Below are 22,600 nucleotides of genomic sequence, written 5' to 3' on the forward strand. Positions count from 1 at the left end.
GGGGTCCAGGAGGGGGGCGGTGAGGGTCTTGAGATGGGAGAGAACCAGGCGCTCAAATGACTTCATGACCACAGATGTCAGAGCCACGGGTCTGTAGTCATTTAGTCCAGTGATAGGTGTCACCACTGACAAAAAAAAAGCCTCTACATGAGTGTTTTTATAGAAGGGGAAGAAGCAAAAGAAAAGGCAAATAAATTGTTTAAACCATTTAAATGCCACAGTATTGTTGCTGACCATGCTCATCCATTTATTGCAACAGTGTACCATCCTTTGATGGCTGCCATGTCACAAAGCTCAGATCATCTCAAACTGGTTTCTTGAAGATGCCAGTGAGTTTTGTGTACTAATTACTTGACATAATGGCTTCTGGTGTCACCAGATCTCAATCCAGTATGGCACCTTTGGGATCTAGTAGGATGAGTGAAAATCATGTCCACAAATCTCAAGTCCACATGATAGCGTCACATGTCCACAAATGTGACGCTATCATGTCAATATGGTCCAACATCTGCGAGACATGTTTCCAACACCTTGTTGAATGTGTGTGAAGTAAAGAATGGTGTCCAGTCCAGTACTACATAAGGTAAAGGGCCTAGTGAACGTATCTTTACCTCGGAAAAGAAGAATAAAAAGGCTTTATTGACATTGCACTGTGCAAAATACAAAATTAGGAGGGCAGCTTCTGGTTGGTCTGTTAAAACAGTAAACGGCACAGTAATTTTACACAACTAATAATGAATAATTAGATAAATATAAAAACGAATTAGGTCCCTTCACTGCTAACAATATTATTCTCTGGTGACCTTTATTTTTCTTTCATCTTTTCCTATCTCCCTAATTTTATGTTTTCTGCTAATCGATTTATTCATTCATCTCTGCAGACTTAGCGAGAGAATATACTTATTCCTCTTGCATAATTTTCACATATGATTTACCAGGGCACCTGATGGTACACGTCCACGTCATGTGGGAATTACATTATTTACCCACCTTTGCTGACTTCTCACTTTTTACTTTTAGCATTTCCTCATGAAAATGCAATTTTTATCACACCTGACCACTTCGGCTTCCACATCACTCCCTTCTGGACTCAGCCTCCAATTCTCTCATCTTTCTATTGGCATCTATTCCTTGTCCCCATTCCTTCACTAAAAACAAATTTAAATGCAAAAAAGGCAAAACAGCCTTGCATGTCCTCCCACAGGAATGATGTGGAAAAAGGATAAATGAAAGAAAAAAAATCATTGCAATTTCCTCCCAAAAGGCATTTCTTATATAGTCGTTAAGGAAAAATGCATGAAATGATTTTTGATTCTATATTGTTTGTTATAGTCATTTAAGGCTCATGATTTCTTTTTATCAAAGAGCATCACATTTCTGTCAACAGCTCAATATGTAATTATGCACATGTGTGGCCCAAAATTTAAATTTAGCAACATATTATCCACTCATTAAGCATAAAAATTAGAAAAATTTAAAAAAGCAAAGTAATAATAAGAATAATTCTTTGACATGTTTATGCTTGTGTGTTTCCTCTTCAGTGCATATATATCATAATGACTTCGGACTGTGTATATGTGTTTCTTGTGGAAATGTGAAAAATCCAATGACGGTGTCCAAATCTAATTTTGGATATAATGTAATGCAATGATTATGGCAAAAATGCTAATCACAAATACAGTCCTATACTGAGGTCACGATTGCTTGTCATGATCATTCAATAATTTTAGAAACAAAAAATGTTTTTATTGCACCATCGTTGATAGGTTTGTAGCTTAAACCTATTCGCTGGAACGTTCAAGATAATTTAATTACACAGCAAAAGCATTGAACACCAAGTAGGCAAAGTTCTTCGTGTTACTCGTGCATGAGGAAGACCTGCCTGGAGCCAAGTGTCGTTCCACCCACTTGACCTCCGTCAGACTCTCAGCCAGGTTCCCCATAGCACTCCTTTTATTGAGCTCACATGAATATACATAGGTTCATTAACATATGACGTCTACATACACACAAAGAGTACCTTGCCTGTGGGTTGCGTAAGTATGTGTGTGTGTGTGTGTGTGCGTGTGTGTGTGTGGGGTCAAGATGTGACCCTGTGAAGACTCCCCAAAGCTGGTGCCAGGAGTGTAGCGGTTCATCTAAACAAAAGGCTCTTAGCCTAAAACTGACATAGCTACGTTTATCCTACCATAAAACAATAAGACAAGGTACGACCTCTTCCCATGCTCCCAGGATGTGGGTGTGAATGCCAGAACACTCTGGAATGCACACAAAGCCTTTGCAGACTATTAAGGATCACACATCCTATCACTACACAATCGATTATACACCTCTAAGCATATATGGTTAAATATTTTTAAGCATAAATGACAATAAACAATACAAATCTAACAGTCGTGTAAAAAGGACACTGATGTAACGCATTCACATCTGTAGAAATCTAAGAATTATGAAAAATATTTGTATATTTTGCACCAAAGCCTGACACAAAATGAAATCACAGGGGCATTGTAAATGAATCCTTATAGATTAATCTTTGCAGACAAACTGTATAAAATCTTTCCCTCCATTCATTCTACCTGCATGATGGATGTGACTAAAACTCACAACAAAGTGTTCAAACAGCTGTGAGAGCCCTCTATTTCCCCTTCAGTGTTTTGAATACAGCACAGGTTTTGCCAGTTTGGAAAAATAATTGCTTCTTTTGTCCAGTAAGTTGACCATTTTACTCACCGTGTTTAATGGACATGCATCTCTGGCCAAATGGAATGTGATTGCGCTGATGATTTCAGTGTGTCTTTGTGAGCTGGATGGATACACTGACACGCACAAAGGCTTGCTTTCATGGATGTCTGAGTTGATGTTGGACGTTTCATGTTAGCCACCATTGTTCTGTTTTTCGAAGCCTTCTTGCATTCATAATACTGTGTTTTGTGGTGTTTTTCCAGGCAGTTGAATAAGTTAGTTTTGTTGTGTAGTTTTTTGTTTTTAACCCTCTGCTATGTTTGATTCTTGTGGTGCGAGCTAAATATCAATAGTCTCGATACCAACTTTGGTATTGGTATCAGATCGCTACTGGCACATAGCACATAGGATTGATACTTCAATACTGTTTTTATTCTCTACGTTTAATATGTAGCCCACTGAATTGTATTAAATAAATCAATTTTTGGAAATGAAAAAAATATACCTCAAACATGCAGAAAGAAAAATGTCTGAACCTTTTTGTCTTGACTGCCAGGTCCATTTTATATACCGTATGTCCTGTAGCACATTTAAACAACACAAGATGACCCAAAGTGCTTCAGAGACAGACACATTAAATTTCAGGGTCTCCAAAAAGTCCTGCTTTAAAACACATGAAAAACTGAAAGGTGTGTTTTGTTGCGCTAACTGATTATCGTGGAAATTAAAAATCACAGTGATTAATAGTCATTACAAATGTTCAAATTGATGATGATTCATATCATAAATTACTTCAACTTTATTTGTATAGTACATTTAAGTGCTTTACAGGTTCACCCCAGCAAAAACACAGATAAGGGACAATAGAAATAAGCTGCCTTTACAAGTAAAAAGTATTGGTAACGATATTGTCATCAGCACCACTGGCCTTGTGTTTACATGGTATTGGATTGATACCAAAATATGCAGCAGAGTACAGTACTAGTCCAGAAAACTTCCTGCTGCTGTGTGCAGGGAACAGCTGTGACTGTTGTATGCAGGCATCTGGCGAGGCACTGATTTAGAGAATGCTCAGTTTGCTTTTGCTTTCTGTTTTAACTGGGAGAGCATGCATTTCAAATATGGCTCGATCATGCTCATATAATTGTGGGGACACAAATACATGATCAATATTAAAATTTGAAGAATTGCCGTAGTGTAATGTAATTGCTCTATACATTGCACTAAACCACAAAACAGGAAAACCAAGTTAAGTGTGAGTTTCTTCAGTGAATAATGATGAAATGTGATCATCATCATAATCTATAGCTTAGCAACCAGATGGTTCTCACAAATTCCCCCAGGCTTCTCAGCATGTGTGCTCACACATGTGGGACACTTGTTTGCTGCTTTGTTGCTGCTATCTGATGACAGAGGAAATGAAGCAGCCAGCTCTCTCACAAAACCAAATCCAAATTTCTATGTCCATGCCAACACAGTGCTCACGTAGCATGTGGCTGTTTATCTAGTCTTAGAGGAGCTAGCTACTGTATGTATAAAAGAAACAAACTAGTACATTCATTTCTGTTGTTAACATACTTAAATAACTATGTTTTTCATTCAGCATAACAGTCCCATGATGTAACTTGTTTATTAAAATAATATGAATGCTTGAAATCGTACTGCGATTTCAAGCATTCATATTGTTCATATTCATATTGTTGCTGAACTACCACTATTCAAAATAAAAACTATTTTCTGTATTGGATGTGATTCAGTCCAACAGTAAACTGAAAATGAAATTCCCACACTAATCATAAAATGTATTTATATGTCTGACTGCAATAAAAACCTTGCAAAAATGCTGGTTTGATGTTTGAGGACAAGATGATAACTTTGAAATAATGACGAGCCATATGAAAAGACACTTCTTTAAAAGCATTTAGCAAAAAGTCAGCTTTATTTCTACTTCTACTTGGTTGAATCTTGATTACTTGATGGTTCATTACTTTTCCTCAAACACTTATAGGCCACTAAATGTTTGACATTCTGTTGTCATAATGAGTGTGATTAAAATGATTACATTTACTTGGTACTCCAAGTGTTGCATAAAGAATTTTTAGTAATTCTTAATAAGACATATATTTCACTTGTTCCATTAGTTCATGAACACAGGCTTTGGCCATTCCTAAGTATCTTAAATGGTTTCACACGCGAGAGGACCCAAACACAAAACGCATGAGCCCTGGATATAGTCTAAAATGTAAAACATTATTCCAAAAACAGTGGTTGAGCAGGTGCAGGTAGCATGGCAAACAAAACAGGTGAGGAGCACCCCAGGGTCAAAGTTCATAAAACAGTTCCAAAAGTTATTACATGAGAAGATTAAATGACAACACAAAGGAAACCACAAAGGAACACTAGTACTGCTAAGGTTTGATTTTCAAGACAATCCCACAGGTGTGTTATATATATGCTGGCTGACTGAGAACAGTTGTAGCAGACAGATAGCAGGTGCTAACGAAGGAGGGGCAGACAGTTACATATGTAGCAGGGAAATTAACAACGACCGAGTAGAAATAACGCAAATTGTAAAGTGGATATAGTGCATGTGTAGCATTCATTTCGTTGTTTAGTTCCTATTTAATTCAGGAACACTTTACAATATATTCATATTGTTATGCATTTATAACCTGTTACTGTCATGTACATAACAAAATGACAACAAAATTAAAGTAAAGTAAATTTAAAACGTATCCCATGCCAACATGTCAGTCTAAAAACCCATTGCCATAATAAATAGCTCTATAGAGCATTATTAGTTCTTTCACCTTTAGATCACTCTGTTAACCTTGAAGGTGAGGTCAAAGGTCAAATGCTACATGTTATTTTAAGTTGACCTTGAATGCCTTATTGGGTGTATGCCAAAATTTTAGATGGATTGTTAAAAAGACCCCACTCTACACAACTACAAAGTTTTATTAGAAGTCATTCAAAACCTTTCATCCTATCACACGCTACCAAATACATAACCTCCTGGGTGGAGGTAATAAAAAGGCATGAGAACTCATTCTGGTTTAAAAACCAAATAAAATGGGTTTTAAAAGGGTCCAATGTTTAGGGGGTCCTGGCATGAGCAGGTAGTTTATTCCACAGTTCAGCGGCAGTTCCTGCAAACTTCCCAATCATGCCTATGTTTAATCTGAAATTGGCACAACTGCGAATTTTTGCTTTGTAGACCTCAGTGATCTACAGAGAGTGTGCAAAGTAAAAAGATCAGAGATGCAAAAAAGATGCCAACCCATGCAGCATCTTAAAAACAAACACTGAAATCTTAAAATCAGGTCTAAAACAGACTGGTAGCCAGTTGTATGGAAGCTGAGAGGAGGAACGTGTCATCTCACTTGCATGTGCCAGTTAAGAGCTGAGCTGCGATGTTTTGGACCAGCTGCAGTGAACCGATCAATGACAGGCTGACAGCTGAATGAAGACTGTTACAACAGTAAAGAGTAGATGAAATAAGGCATGCATGACCTTTCTGAAGTTGAAAAACTGTCATGTTTGCATGTACCCAAAGTAAAAAGAACTTAGTTTACAGGGATTTTAGACACTATGGCTTCTCATAAACAGGAAGTTCCATCAGAAAGAAACTTGAAATCTCCTTTTTGCTTTGTCATGCCAATAACGGCCACTGACGAGAGCCCTTTTCTGTTGGACTTCAACAATCAATCACAGTAAAGCAATTGCAGGACCAAAGGTTTACCGGCAGAATATTGCATAGTAATGAAATGATAAATGGTATTCATTTCACCTGTCAGTGATTTTAATGTTGGACCTGATCAGTGTAAATCTCTGTGTGCATGTTTATCCATGCTCTATGCATCACTCTGCAGTGCCTAATTTAACTGTTAATGTGGGAAATGCGCGCCTATACAAACACAACTGTCAGTAATGAACATTAATCTATCCACAGATAATTTGTGCTTTGTCAGAACATTGGGGAACTGTACAAAAGAGTCACACATACGCACATCCAATTTATATTTATATCCACTAGAAGAAATGAACAGTATTAGATTACAAAATCTTATCAGTCCATAATTGAAGATGTCATGCTGCATTTGCCACAAAAATCTTGCTGTCCATAGACATTTTTCTTATATTTGTGGTTCGTGACTGATGTATGCTGTCACATACGCACAGCACACACAACAGTTACAAGTGTTAATCGTGTTAAATGACTGAAATGATTACAGTGACTGTGGAATTCCCTGGTGAAAATCAGTGTATAACAATCTGTGTTTCTGTTGTGCACTCCTTGAATTAAAACTAATATTTATTTGCAGCTAATCTTTCAAGTAATATAAAATCGATTTAAAGTCCAAATATAAAAACAACCCCAGACTGGAACACTGGTAAGTGATCTCAATTATAAGATGATGACATTTTGTGCAAGAAAACATCCCCTGCATGTTTAGAAAAGTGGTGTTCATCATTGACATTTACATTTGAAGTCTATAAGCCATCTGTGACAATCTGGTCACACGGGGCTGGTTGGGATATAACTGGAATATCAAAATGATTGATGTCCATCCAAGCTGAATAACTTATTTCTCCTTGTCAGTTGAAGTGCACAGTGACAGCGCTGGGCTGACGGACACACACCGAAGCCACATGGGAGCGCACAAAAGAATCCATGTGTACATGGTTTAGCTAGAAATACATTTCTGGTGTGCTGTGCATCGTGTACTTTTGACATGGTTTGACAGTTATATGAGACACAGTAAGCTCCCACAATCCCTTTGAGATATGTCTGCGAATTTGCCACGCAAGAGGCCTTTGTCCTTTGCCATCACCACTGACAAGGAATGGGAATGATCAGTAGTTGTTTCACCTCATGAGCACAAAAGTTGCCTTTCAAATCACCTCTGTAGGTGTCAGCAGATGAAATACTGGGCGAGCCAAAAATATGAAAAGTAGAAGGTGAAAGACAGTAAGACCTGGTGTAGCTCTGCCATGTTTATCTGGACATTTGTGTTGTTTTCATTTCTTTTTGGGGGGCAAAAGTCTTTGAAATAAGTACAACATCTCCAAGTAATGCACCTACTAGTGTCTTTGGTTCCCACTTTTTGTATAACTGATGATTATTCATGGAAAATGGTTATTAAGTTGAGCTTGCATGAAACAACTCTGCACTTTAAGTGAGCTGTTAAAGAATCCATCAGTGAGGATTCTGTTGAGAGAACTAATCCCAACTTAACATGCATACATGAACATGGAGACTTAGTATAATCAACAATACCTAAAGCTTAGCGCAAAATGGAGAATAGTATGGAATGAGCTGCATTTTAGATTAGATATGTGCAGGCAGAGCAGTACACCGTCTGACAGCGGGAGCCTGTGAGTCTGAGCTCAGGGCAAACAAAACCCTGATTTAAAAAAAGAGAAAAAAAAAATATCTCAGCACACATTTGCAAATCGCCACAGGTGTTTGCAAATCTACCGTGGCACAACTCTAAAAGCGTAGCAAAAAAATTACGTGTAAAAAGACCTCCAACTGAAAGGGGCCTGTGTTGACACATTCCCTGCTCTGAATAGCAAATCCAGTACAGATTTAGAGACTATTTTAACATTTAATTTAGATCTGATTGCACGCATGGGCTGAGATTCAGTTTCACATCTGTTTGCAGATATTTCTGCCAAAGAATGTCCCAACAAATTTCCAGCTAAAAACATGGATGAAAACAATTCAAATCAGCAGCTGGGGTAACATCAATGCATTGTCTTTTTCTTGTGCATCATTTCATTTCATTTATTTATTTTGTTTCACACATGGTACAGCAGTAATTCATTTCCCATACACAGCCTTCCTTTCAATTAAAGTAACACTTTCCATGCATGAAAAGGAGCAGTAAGAAGAATAAATTCTTATTGACACCTGCCCCTTATCTGTGACAGTACAAGTAGGCAACCAAAATTACACTCTGACAATATTCTGCACATAACAAAACAAAACAAACAGAACAATATACTCAACAATGAGCAATACCACTAAATATCAAACTAAAAGGATAATTTTTTCTACAATTAAATTCTATTATTTTCAACTTCTTCATACTGGTTTATCATTTTATTCTTATAGCAGATTTTAAATTGAGAAACATTTATACAACACTTAAGATGATCACTGAGAGAATTCCAGTTTCTTATGCCTATGACTGTTGGACACATTTGCCTTTGTGTGGTTTGAGCAAACCGATGCTTAAAATAAAACTTCCTTCTGCCGTCCCCATTTTCTGAACACAATACAAATAAACTTTGTAACTTAAGAGGTAGTGTTTTATTTTTTGCCCTAAACATAATAATTAATGTCTGTAATTTCACTATATCTTCTAGTTTTAATAATTTCGATTTTATAAACAAACTATTAGTGTGTCCTCTATATTTAACATTATGCATAATTCGAAGCGCTCTCTTCTGTAATAAATATAATGGTTTCATATTAGTCACGTATGTATTCCCCCATACTTCAACACAATAACTCAGATAGGGTAGAAACAATGAAAAATATATTATTCTCATTGTCTTGTAATCTAATATATATCTTACATTACCCAGGATATAAATACTTTTAGCCAACTTTTTTTTAATGTTCAATATGAGGTTTCCATGTTAACTTGTCATCTACTATTACACCCAGAAAACAGAATTCTGTCACTCTTTCAATTAATGCTCTTCCTCCTTTACACAGTTTCCGAATATCATAAACTTTGTTTTTTCCATATTCAGCGATAACTCATTTACATCAAACCATTTTTTCATTTTTTTCATTTCAATAACCATAATTTTAACCAATTCTTTCAAGTTTTCTCCGGAAAAATAAAAATTTGTATCGTCTGCAAACAAAACAAAATTTAACATTTTTGACACATTACAAATGTCATTTATATATAAATTAAAAAGTTTTGGTCCTAAAACAGAGCCTTGAGGGACCCCACCTTCTATTTTCATTCTATCAGATGAATTGCCTAAACACTGCACATACTGAAAGCTGTTATCTAAATAACTGCTTAATCAGTTCAATACTATTCCTCTCACACCATAAGTACTTAACTTAGAAATCAAGATGGAGTGTTGCAGAGTGTCAAAAGCTTTTCTTAAATCAATGAATACCCCTATAGTATATTTATTATGATGTGTTGCTGATGAAATGTCTTCAATAGTATTCATTAATCCTATTGCTGTTGATCTGTTCCGTCGAAATCCGTACTGACTTTCGCTTAACAGTTGATGTTTTTCAATGAAACTATCAAATCTTTGTGCAAAGAGTTTTTCAAGCACTTTAGAAAACTGTGATAGCAATGATACTGGTCTATAATTATTAAAACTATGACTATCTCCTGATTTATAAAGGGGAGTAACTTTTGCCACTTTCATTCGGTCAGGAAATACACTCGTATAAAATGAGAGCTTAAAAATATAACAGAGAGGTTTGATTATACAATCCAAAGTCTTTTTTCCGATGACCATATCTAACCCATCACAGTCTCTCGATGTCTGGTTTTTAGATTTTGCTACAATAGCTATGATTTCTTTTTCAGTGATTTCCCCTAAAAACATAGACTGTACCACTCTCCTATCTCCTTTCCATTCGTCACTCCATTCTGAATCATCCTGTTTTCTAATTACGTTTGCCAAGTTAGGCCAAATATTTACAAAAAAAGAATTAAATTAATTTACCACTTAATTCATATCACTTATGACCTTATTTTTCTTATTAAAGGTAAATTTAAAGATGTAGATTTATTACCCAATACGTTTTTAAGATATTTCACGTACCCTTAACATTATTTTTGTTTTTGTAAAATAATTTATTATGATACTCTTTCTTAGCCTTTCTGATCATTAATACTAACTTATTTTTATAAACTTTATATTTCATTTTCATAAGTTTCATCATAAGTTTGATACAATCTCTATACAGTTTATTTTTCTTTTTACATGCATTTTCTAATCCTTTTGTTATCCATGGTTTACCAGTAGTTTTCTTTTTCTTTTGCTTATATAATACCAGTGGACAGTGATTTTCATACAAAACCAGATAAGTATTTAAGAATGTCTCGTATGCAGCATTGACGTCATTTACATAAACCTCATTCCAATCTTCTTTCATAAGATCTTGCCTGAACTCATTTATTGCATCATCATTTCTAATTCTTATATATCTGTCCGCACACACTTCCTCCTTTCGTGTCATTTTATAATCTAAAGTAACAAAAATAGGTAAATGATCACTTATGTCATTTATGACAAGACCACTTATAATGTTGCTTTCCAAGCAATTAATGAAAATGTGATCAATTGAAGTAGCTGACTCTTCAGTTATTCTACTAGGTTTAGTAATCAGAGGGTAGAACCCTCTTCCAAATAATAACTCAATCTGATGATGTCTTATGATTGGACATTAAAAAAAAAACAACAATATTATAATCAAATACAGAATGTCTTATTTCCCTTTACCTTGCTCAATAAATCTTCTACTACATCTGTGAATGTTTCTATCAGTGTCCCAGGCCTCCTATACATACAAGTAACAATTATATTACTCTTTCTTTCCATTTCTATTTCTACTGTCACACACTCCACAGACATATATTCAACATGTTTACATTTCAAATCACTATCAACAAAAAGTGCCAAACCTCCTGCCTTCTTATTAGATCTATTTATATTATATAATTCATACTCATCAATGTGAAAGTCCCAGCCCCGTTCCTCATCTACCTACGTTTCTGATAGTGCTATCACTTTAAACTTGCCTTTCAGATTATTCAAAAAATCATTGATCAGAACAAAACTTTTATAGAGGCTTCTACAGTTGAAATGAATTAATGAAAATGTATTACCCAAGTCAACATTATCCCTAAATCGATTCTCATAATACTCGCATGTAACATTAATTGCATTAAGCACATTCCTTTCTGGATCTATATTATTTTCAAAATCATGTAATTTGTAATCCGAATCTTCAGTCATTGTGATTGGGTATTCTTTAAATGTCTGTAATCCTTATGACATAACATTCGTACAAGTATTTCACAACGCATAATGGTACCGTCGATCCCAGCTCCATATCCACCTGCAGCTTCACACTAGTACTCTTCCAGTCTACTGTCTCATACCTTGCCATTTTCCCCCTCTGACAGTCGGAAATAGTGTCTTTTATTGAATACGTTCGGCTAGTTGTTAGCAAACACATCATAACAGACCTTCTGCAGTCTGACTGCAACAGTGTAATCATCCCCCGTAGTTGTCCAAATCATGAAGATCCCTGATCATTACAACCTTGGCTTCTTCTGGTGTTCCGTTGAGCTTTATCATCACTTTGCAATTTCTTGTCCATGTTGCTTGGATTTTTTTTTCTTTACGCATGATACGGGCTTGTCTGGCAATATCGGCGTTCTTTTTTGTGAGATGTCCACTCCCTTTCAGTTGTCTGGACTGCCTCAGTAGCTCAATTTTGTGTTTTCGATTCACAAATTTTACTACTATTGCTGGAGGTGCGCTGGCATTCTTTCTGGGGAGGGTATAACACGCCGCGATGTTGTTGCTATGCAGGGGAAGTTTTTTATTCGCAAAAAACTCCACTACCTGACGCTCTAATGTTTGTTGCTCCTCCACCGGGGGCTCATCTCCGCCAGACCTCCTCCTCCTTAATCTCCTCCAAATCTTCTTCAATTTTTCTCATCGTTGCCATTTTCTCCTTTTTGTTTGTTTATGTTTTGTTTCAAGCAAAAGATATTTGACTTAGAATTAATCACACAACCTATTCTGAGACGCCAATCTGGCTGTAGCTATATCATTGAGATATAGCGACCGTACCATTCTTTGAATTGGGCAGGGGACTAGCCAGAAAAAAGCCCCCCCCAAAAAAGACTTGGATGCCCCAAGAGCTGTGTCCACACTCCTGCCCTTCTACTCTGTCAAAACAGTGACTCTGCCATTTGTGATAAAACTTTGTCTGGGATGAGGCAATCAGCTGTGGGCAGAGGGTAGAAACCGTTTGTAATCTCTGTCTTCACAGCCAACAAGCACACCATGCTGGACCTGCTGAGATAGGGTCCTAGTTCACTGAAAAGTGCATCCCATGTAGTAGTCAGTAAATGGTCAAGGTGGACAATGTTCAGTGCAAGACAAAACTCCATTATTAAAATAGTTTCAACAAGGGTCCTTTTGCATGGTGATCATCCTAAGTGACTAGTGACAACAATGGAAATGAGGATATATATAGTTTTCGTAATGGTTTTATTCCATTTTCTAGATGTACTGCAGAGTTGTCAGCCCATATGGAAAAGATATATATAAATCTTATAAAGTTTTTATCTGTCTTGTATGAAACTTGTCTGAAAAGCATACAAGAGTGAAAACACATATAAGATCCCTTGAAAAATTATATAATGAAACTTGTATGTTTTGCATAATTACTAAAAAAAAAAAATGAAAGTAATGAGAAAGTGGCCACTTTCATGAGTAAATCATATATGTTTTTACTATTTCTTTTCCATATGAGAGTATAGTGACTGACACTAAAGACTGAGCATTTGCAGGCAAACGTTTAGAAAGAGAAGATGACAGCTGAATTCATCACGCTCACATTTGAGGGTCAGGCTAGTGCTAAGAGAGCAGCAGTTATGGTGTTTGTGATGCGAGTCAACACATGATCGGAGAGCACATTTCTGCAAATGTATATCATAGAAATGACAGCGTCTCCTTATATCTTCCTCTACAGGTAATGTGTTTGTGGTGAGTCTGGCATTTGCTGACCTTGTGGTAGCCTTCTACCCCTACCCTCTGGTTCTCTACGCTCTTTTCCATGATGGATGGGCTCTGGGAAACACACAATGCATGGTAAGACCACAGAGCTTTCAGCTTGTTTCAGTTTACCACCACTACAGCAGCAATAAGCATACTCCCAGCACAGTCTGACAAAAACACTTCACTCTCTTTCTTTCTGTTCAGGTCAGTGGTTTCCTTATGGGGCTCAGTGTCATCGGTTCCATTTTCAACATTACTGGAATTGCGGTGAACAGATACTGCTATATCTGCCACTCATTCGCATACAGTCGGCTATACAGCTATCGCAACACTTTGATGTTTGTTGCCTTAATTTGGCTGCTCACCGTAGTGGCCATTGTCCCGAATTTCTTCGTTGGTTCCCTGCGTTATGACCCGCGAGTTTACTCCTGCACCTTCGCCCAGAATGTCAGCAGTTCCTACACAGTGGCAGTAGTGGTGGTTCACTTTCTGGTTCCCATTGCTGTGGTTACCTTTTGTTATTTACGCATTTGGGTACTTGTTATTCAGGTGAGTTTCCAGGCTCTCTACATTAATATTTACAGTCTCAAAAATTATATTAAAGCTTTTAGAACAAAGCAATACCACCAACAAAACCAGTAAATACAATACCAGCTGTAAATAATACAGAAACACCAAGAGTAGAATAGAAAAATGTGATGATTTTATGTTTAAACCCTGGATAATTGACCCATTACTTGCTGAGTGTACATTATAAATAGTTTCATGTACTGAAAAACTCATCACAGTCCATAAAATCCTTGGTTGACATTTAAATTTCAATTAATGATTAGAGCAATTTTTTATTTTTTTTATTTTTAATTAAAGCTACAAAAAGCAAGGTTAGTGCGTATTTGTGTTTCTGTGTGGGTTAGTGAATGTACAGTCAATAAAAATACTGCGCCGAAATTTTTGTAATTTTGTTGCTGTAAACCACTGCATTAGACTTTAAATCAAACAGTCAAAATATGATTGAAATGTGACCTTCAGCTTAAATTCAAAATAGTTTAACAAAAGGACTGCATCAACTATTTATGAATCAAAGCCATTTTTGTAGTCCCCCCCCCCAAAAAAATAAAAATAAATAAAAATAAATAAATAAACCAGTTAAAAATCAACAATGTGACACATACTTAAATAGAATGATTGAAGAACTTCATAATATCTAACCGACTCAAGAAAGAGTTTGATGCAGCACTTCCAAACCGTGATCAAGATACACTGTCATAAATGTAAATATGGAGGGTTTACAGCAAAATGCAAGCTACTTATAACACTCCAGAACAAGAATGCTAGATTAGACGGCCACAAAACATCTGCATAGAAAGGTTTACTTGTGCCAGAATAATAATAAGATGTATACTATTGAGAAGGAAAGGAAGCGCTCATGACCTGAAACATACCACAGTATGGTATAGAGATGTCTGGCAAAGAAATTGCATATTCTAAGTGGCCAAGTCGGTCACCTGATCTCAGCCCAATAGAGCAATAAAAATAATCCTTCCTTTTAAGATCATGTTAGTTTGTCCAGTTACTTTTGAGCCTCTGAAAATGGGGTACCTTGTATAAAATTGGCTGTAAATACTAATCTGTTAATGCAATATTTTTGTTACAGCCCTTTGAATAAAAGCTGGAAGTCTGCACTTCAAAAAGCTCACTTCATAAAAATGCATTCTCAGCAAAGAATTTTTCATTCACATCATTTACAATTATGTCCAATATATTTTCTTCATGTCCAGGTGCGTCGTAAAGTGAAGACAGAAGAAAGCCCTCGCCTGAGACCGAGTGACTTGCGGAATTTCATCACCATGTTTGTGGTATTTGTGTTGTTTGCCATTTGCTGGGCTCCACTTAACCTGATTGGCTTGGCGGTGGCAATTGATCCGTCCCGCGTAGCTCCTCGTATCCCTGAGTGGCTTTTTGTAGTCAGCTACTTTATGGCCTACTTCAACAGCTGTCTGAATGCCATAATCTATGGCTTACTGAACCGAAATTTCAGGAATGAGTACAAACGCATTGTCACCTCCGTCTGGGTGACTCGGCTCTTCGTGACGGAGACTTCACGAGCCGCCACGGATGGAAGGAGCATGAGGAGCAAGCAATCGCCGCCTCCGCCGCTCAATAACAACGAGTCAGTCAGAGATCGCACAAACAAAGAATGAAGTCTGAATTCTTGAGCCTATTAAATGCTAATTCCTGTTTTGTGTTACATCCAGGTAGTTGTGCAGCTAAAGAGTATTAAGTAATGAATGAAACTGAAAGACATGGCTTTGTTTTCTTGTACCAAGATATGAAGAATTCTATCATTTAAACTCAGAGTTTTTACCAGTGATGGGTTTTAATAACTGTGATTTGCGTCAATGGAGCAAACCCTTTAGAGATTATATCTGACAGCTAAGCCATGTATTGCAGTTTCATGTTGTTATTACTCTAACAATCTGAATGACACATTACTAAAATGTGATATCCTTTAATGTCTGCTGCTGTAGACTTTAAGACATAATTCACCAAACTGCGTGGCAATGGTAACCACACACTTGTCTTTAGTAACTTCAGAAGCCTCAAATCGTAAAACTCGCCTCACCTGAACGTCAGATTAGTACAAGAGGAAATGATGTCTCACTGTTGATAATATACAGTATAATATCAGTTTGATAGAGTTTTATATGGTGAAAGTGCTAAGCCTAAATGCTGCAGTAGCATAATACTTAATACTGCCTGGTTTGACCTTCTTGCACTGCGAACAACAGGAAACAAAATCTTAGTAATAAACATGACAAATTAATTCAGGTGATGGATGGCACAAAACAAGTTGAGAGAAAAACTAGCATCAAACCATGTAATATGTGCTAATTGACATATCTGTTTTATTTTAGTGCACATGATGTAGCTTGTGGAGGATACCTGTGTGTCTGCTGATGCTGCTCAACCAATCAGTCACTCAACAAATAAGCTATGCTTCATATCTGCTATAGTAGGTGTGATATGGCTATCTAGGCTTCTTGCAATACCGAAGAAAAGACCCAAACATATACTTGTAAATTAGAGAAATTTCTATAAGTTCTATAAATGTGAAATAAAACTTATTAAAAAAAATTACATAAGGTGACCAGAAATGGTCATTTTGCATCATAATCAGTTTTGATACTACAGGTATTATGTTATAGTGAACCTTTTGTACTTTTGCTAAGGTAGAAACTCAGTACACACAGCATTAAATCCATCTGAATCTACAGAAATAAAAGTGCAATGCAATAACTTATTCAGTTTCATCAAATATCCAAGTGCAGCAAATGGACAGTTCCCTGTGGACACTTTCCTATGCAATTCAAAACACACTGTGCGCTCCAATCCAAGTTCTCCAACATAAGTTGCATCTGAAAACAGTATTAAGTTAACTCAGCTAGTTCCTAACCTTAGCACATCCATATTTCAAGAAGATGTCATGGTATATTTCTGATTTGCCGCACTGCTGCTCTCTAGACCGCATAATAACAAAAAGACTGAGACACACAACAAGTTCATGAAGCTGTTCTCCTTTCACTGCTAAAGCCCTGCGAATGCAGCAAGCAGTTTAGACTGGGCTCAGGTTCCTCTGCCTCCTACATCATATGCTGTGCAGTACGATGTAGTGGTGATATGTTTATTTATGCTGAAATACTTATGCAAAGCTTTAGCTTTTCATTTAATAGGTAATTTAGTATCTTTGTTTATTAATGCTGTTCGTGATAATTTTTTATTTAAAAAAAAAAGCTGAATTCACCATGGATACACGTCGATGCTTTCATTGTGGAAAGTAAAACAAAGAGAAGCAATGAGAGTACATTAGTGAAATGTAAGGAGCGGGTCACTTGCTTGTAGTAAATTTGACAGGAGGATGACACTCATTGCCTCTTATCAGTAAACAGTGTTTTATACATCGTAGATGTCCGAGTAAGTTCTGTTCATATCCGTTTTCCCATCTCAGGGTGCCTACTGAACATTTTTCTTGTGATATGTTTTGTTGTCCAAAACATTTGCAGTTCATTAGCTACCTTACGAGGGAGTCCGAAGACATTTCAAAGGGATATTTTGTAAATTAGTGTTAGTGTTGTTTTTACCTGTGCTATGATGTTATCAGAGATGTATTAAAATGTGTTTTTTTATGTATATTTGAAACTCAACAACCCCACATAATAACTATATTATTGGATTACTTTTATCATCTCTTCCCATTAACCCCATTATAGTGCATCTAAAACAACCTCTAAGGTAACTGACACGAACATTGCATCACTAAAAAATTCTAAGAATGGTGAAATAAGATGTGCATTAAAATGTAACAGATTTGTTTTTCTGCTTTTCTCTGACATTTAAATGCACTGTAGGTTCACATTCATGTGTTCCTATACAGGCTGACGTGTGCAAAGCCAGACGCTCACAGATGCCGAGCTCAAAGTTATACCACAAAGACAGAAGTGTAAACCTTACAGACAGAGAGGGAATATTTCAAAGCAAACACTGAAATATGTGGTGCAGAAAAGGGAAGGCGGGGAAGAATAGCAGTGGTTTATTATTTTGTGTTTGAAAGGAAAACATATGGAGGGACTGTGCGGCTTCTTTGGGAACAGAGGAATTGGGAAGGTCACTTCCCCATCAGGGAAGCAGAAGTGGTGCCCAGGTCACTGGAGGGAAGAGAAAGTTGTAAAAACAACAACTAGAAAGGCGATGCTGGTATTGACAGAGAAAACTAATCTGGAGAGTGTTTTAGATGCACTTGGAGGGAGCTAAAGACTTCAGTTCAAACCAAAGAAATGGATGTAGGTGAAGGGGGTTATGTGCACATACACTTTATCATGATGTTGCTGGGGGACATTTTTAGAATACCTTCAGTCCCTTTTTCTTTTTGTTTTTTCTTCAATTTAAAACTACTGCCTTATAGTTAATACAATCGTGTCAAACTTTTAAATATTATACGGCAAGTGCCATAGTGTCTATTAATAATGAACCCATTCAGCAAACCTGGTTTGCCTCCATACTGCTTCTTTTTATGTATTCAGGACAGCTGTCTATAGAAAGTTTTCTCTGCAGCATTGCACATAAGTTCATATGCAGACCTCAGGCAGGAGACTAAATTGCTGAAACACAAGAACAAGTGTTATCTTTTTTTTTTTCCTTTGTGTCTTTGTCTTGTATACACTAGGGCAAAATTATGTAGCTTTGTTCATTTATGTTCCCTGCGCTCACAGTGTGGGCCTATTTCTCCATGCCACCAAATATTACACATTCCTTGATAAATTAATGGTTTGCTGTAATTAAAATGCTGTTTTCCATCACCTACAGCACACCCTCACCAGCTTTACTTTTAAAACCAACCACCATACTGCAGTTTCTCATCGGGCTTTACCACATGGCAGCAAGGTGATTCATCAATCCTCTTAAATCATGTAAATTGTATGATGAGTTTTTACATTGGCATGGTAACAGATAACTATCTTGAATGCACAGCTATTCCTAGAGGTCCTTATATTAAAGGCATCCTACTTTTTGATCACCATGCTGGACTGTGTTTGCACCAGGTGAGATGCTGCAGCAAAGGGATAAATTGGTGCGTTCCAGCAGAAGTTATCAGTGCGATTGTGCTACGTGTAATTGTAGACGAATCAAAACAACATTTTAAATTCTGAGTCACACAACTTTGGAATTGAAAAAGCTATTTTCGGCTTACTTGTGAATGATTTACATACAATTTTACCTCAAAAAGTGAAGACGCAAAGTAAACAGTGAAGATCGTCACTCTGTTTTTCATTGGAAGATTAAAGCCAAGGTTTCTGTGTGCAACTAATCACTTTGAGTGCAGTGCTAAATGAGATGACACACACTGTCTGTCTGTCAGTATGGTGTTGGAGTCTCTCCCACACCTTCCCCAAATGCTGTACGCAATATTAACGCACTATTGACTTTCTAGTAAAAGAGGAATGTCCTAATCATTTTAAATGATCATTTCCACAATGTGATCTGTAGCGTGAGCCCAGGTGCCAGTTTGCATTTGAAAAAGCGAATACCCATTTGGCAGTGTAAACACATTCGTCATTCATTCGCTTTACATCTTTCAACAGATGGGTTTCCAAATTACAGGCTACTACACAGATCACAAGATATTCCCAAATTATAACTTGATGAAGTCAAAATTTCATAAAATTAAATGAATCAGAGAGAAACACTCATATGGTGAATACACTTATTAAAGCCGTTACTCGTTAAGCCTTCATAGCCTTTTAATGACTGCTGTGCAGCAGGCTGGCAAGCAAATATTAAAAAAGGTATCCACGAAATCTGAGCTACAAACCTACATGACACATTATGCCTCATATAAAGTTTTTATTGATTGAGGGATATTGGCACATGATGAACACGTTAACCCTGAGATTTCACTGTTCCTGTCTTTTATTTTGATCTGCACAAATTTCTTAAACAGCATTCGGTTTTGCATGTGTGTGAGTGCGTGTCTGTGTGTCACTAATAGATTATTTAAGAGCATGACAACACCAGCCGAAAAGGATGAAAGACTGCTCAAATTACAAGCAAAGCACTTTCTCAAAGAGGAAAATAAAATGATAGGCCTTGGGAACATAACTGAATGCACTTACAGTATCCTGTAAAGGACATAAAAAAATCAAACCACAGAAAGGGAGAGAGAAAAAACCTTGTGTATGCACCTTTTGTACTGTTTACATATAAGAAACCCTATATGTGTCATTTACAACTGTGACTACGACAACAATAATTAAATATTTGCAAAGCACAAGTGCTTTTCAACTGATTAACTTTTACGCTCAGTGGCCACTTAATCGTCTGCAGCTCATTAGACACTTTTCATTTGTCTGCTGCCTGCAGTGATGAACTCAATCATCTAAATCTTTTTTTTTCTTTCTTACAAAAGAAGTTGTGCTCATGCTGACCAGGTGCTGCAAAAGATGGAGAATTCATAAACAGTTTGTAACTATTTAAATGTGGCAACTGACTGTGTATCTTAATGTCCTAAATGGCTTTTGTGAAATTTTTTTTTAAATGCTTTATTACTTTTTTTGGTGTGAAACGCCACCAGATTAAGCAGGACAGTTGCTATGTTACATTTCAGGTGTGTAGCCACTTGACTACTTGTGTCATGATAAATGTTTTCTGTTCCAGAGGCTGTGTGAATGTGCATGCTTGTCTGATGTTATTTATGACCGACACTAATTGGCATGAATTCACAAATGGGGGCAGGATGCCCAGAGGTCTGAGTCTGAGTAACCAAAGGGAAATCTGTGGAATGTAACGAAATTTAAAATTTCATCACAAAAAAAAAAGAAAAAGGAAAAAAAAGACAATGTTGTGATACTGAGTCTGCTTAAAATGAACTGTGTGTAAAAAGAAAAAAAAACAACCCATGAATTATATGTACAATTCTCCTAAAACACAATGTTATGGAAAATAAAATTCATATATCATGCTTTGTTGGATTTAGTCATTGATGTGTTGTTATTTTTATTTTTTTTTAAATCTGCATATTTTAGAAAAGACTTTTGTTGCTTCCCAGCACTTTGTTCAATTCAATTCAATTTTATTTTATTTATATAGCGCCAAATCACAACAAAAGTCGCCTCTTGTTCCATATAATATTTCAGCATGCAGCTAAAAAGGTTTCTTAAAAGCCTGAATTGACTAAAAAATGACTCATCTCTGTGTAGATGTGTGACTATGAACTTTTTAAGGGTCATTTTTCTTTTTATGAGACACCCTCTTACTCTCCTAAGGTTTAGAATTATGACTGACCTGGGGCTGGAAAGCTTTTGCCAGCTTGTGGTGCATACTTTTGAACTCCCTGAACTCCCTGCCATTAGACTATGCCGCTTTGCACTCGCACTGAATGTTAGACTGGAAAAGGTGAAGATCTAAATTTGGGGGACTGCAAAGTCGCTTCACATTGCCACAGAGAGATAAAAACATTAAAAAATGTATACTTAATCAGAATCAGAAAGACTTTATTTATCTCCAAGGGGCAATTAAGAGTTAAGTCCATTTATCAAACCTATATTTAGATTCTTGAGCTCTCAATTAAATCACTTTAATAGAATAAACACAGATATTTTTTCACATAACTGTGCAGAGTAAATATAAGTGGAAAGAACTGTCTAACAGGGTGGCTGTTAGTCAAGTCAAAGCAGATTAGATTGCAACAGACTGTGGGATGAGTAGCTGGAGGTGATTCAGCACCGGAGGCAAAGATTACGATTAAGAAATGAGGGTGTGGTTTAGAGAAACTTCTCCTTGCTCATGATGAATAATTGCAGGCGCTGATATCCAGATGGTAGTCTACTCACTCTCATTATCAAACGCAGTGCACACATCACTACTATAATGGGATATTAGTGGAAAAAGACAAATCAGCTGCTCCAATAGAAGCTACACAGCATGTAATATCACCTCATAAAACACTCTCTCCACATGAAATACTTTGTAAATTCAACATGATAATTTCTGGGGATATGATGTGATGAGATTTCAAAACTTAACTAGGTGAAACGTAAGTGTATATAATACTCTACAGACAGAAACTTGGCCCTTTATAACAGCAACCTACTGATTAGGTAGGCTGGTTTTATATCAATGTGATTAATATGACAAGTGTAATTATTGTGTTCCCCTTTACTGTAATTATTACCACCCTGCTCAGCTCAGAAAAGATATATCCTCCTCAGTATTTGTTGTTAAGTGGCTACAGTGAATATCAAAAGTTTAAAAGATCAGCAAAGACTTTAAAGTCATATTTAAAGCTGACGTCTCTGCCTGCTGTAGACCAAAGCTCATCTCACTGAATGCAATTGCCTTCAGTAATTCTGATTAACATTTAATGTGTAAAGGGGGACTTTGATTGCATCTAATGCATGGATTAACAAAGATAATCCATGCATTAGATTAATCCATGTATTCATTTTAGTCAGAAACAACAATATGCAATTTCATTTCATTTTAAAACTCCTAAGCTTTAAAATGAAATGAAATTAGAGAGCACTGTTTTCTGAAATTACATATCATCATCACAGATTAGGTATGCAAA

At 36.5% G+C, this 22,600-nt stretch overlaps 1 protein-coding gene across 1 annotated transcript in view; it reads left to right on the forward strand.

Moving 5' to 3' along the window:
* mtnr1bb (melatonin receptor 1Bb) overlaps window positions 1-20,934 on the forward strand; it is a 52,759-nt gene extending 31,825 nt beyond the window's left edge. The window contains exons 2-4 of the mRNA XM_005928024.3: window positions 13,454-13,572; window positions 13,684-14,028; window positions 15,258-20,934. Of these exons, the coding sequence (XP_005928086.1) occupies window positions 13,454-13,572; window positions 13,684-14,028; window positions 15,258-15,680 (887 nt within the window). The 3' untranslated portion in view covers window positions 15,681-20,934. The remainder of the gene's footprint in view (window positions 1-13,453; window positions 13,573-13,683; window positions 14,029-15,257) is intronic.
* The last annotated feature ends 1,666 nt before the right edge of the window (window positions 20,935-22,600 follow it).

This window comes from Haplochromis burtoni, unplaced genomic scaffold (assembly GCF_018398535.1).
Source record: "Haplochromis burtoni strain Fernald_Lab_line unplaced genomic scaffold, NCSU_Asbu1 Contig_109, whole genome shotgun sequence".
Taxonomy (NCBI): Eukaryota; Metazoa; Chordata; class Actinopteri; order Cichliformes; family Cichlidae; genus Haplochromis; species Haplochromis burtoni.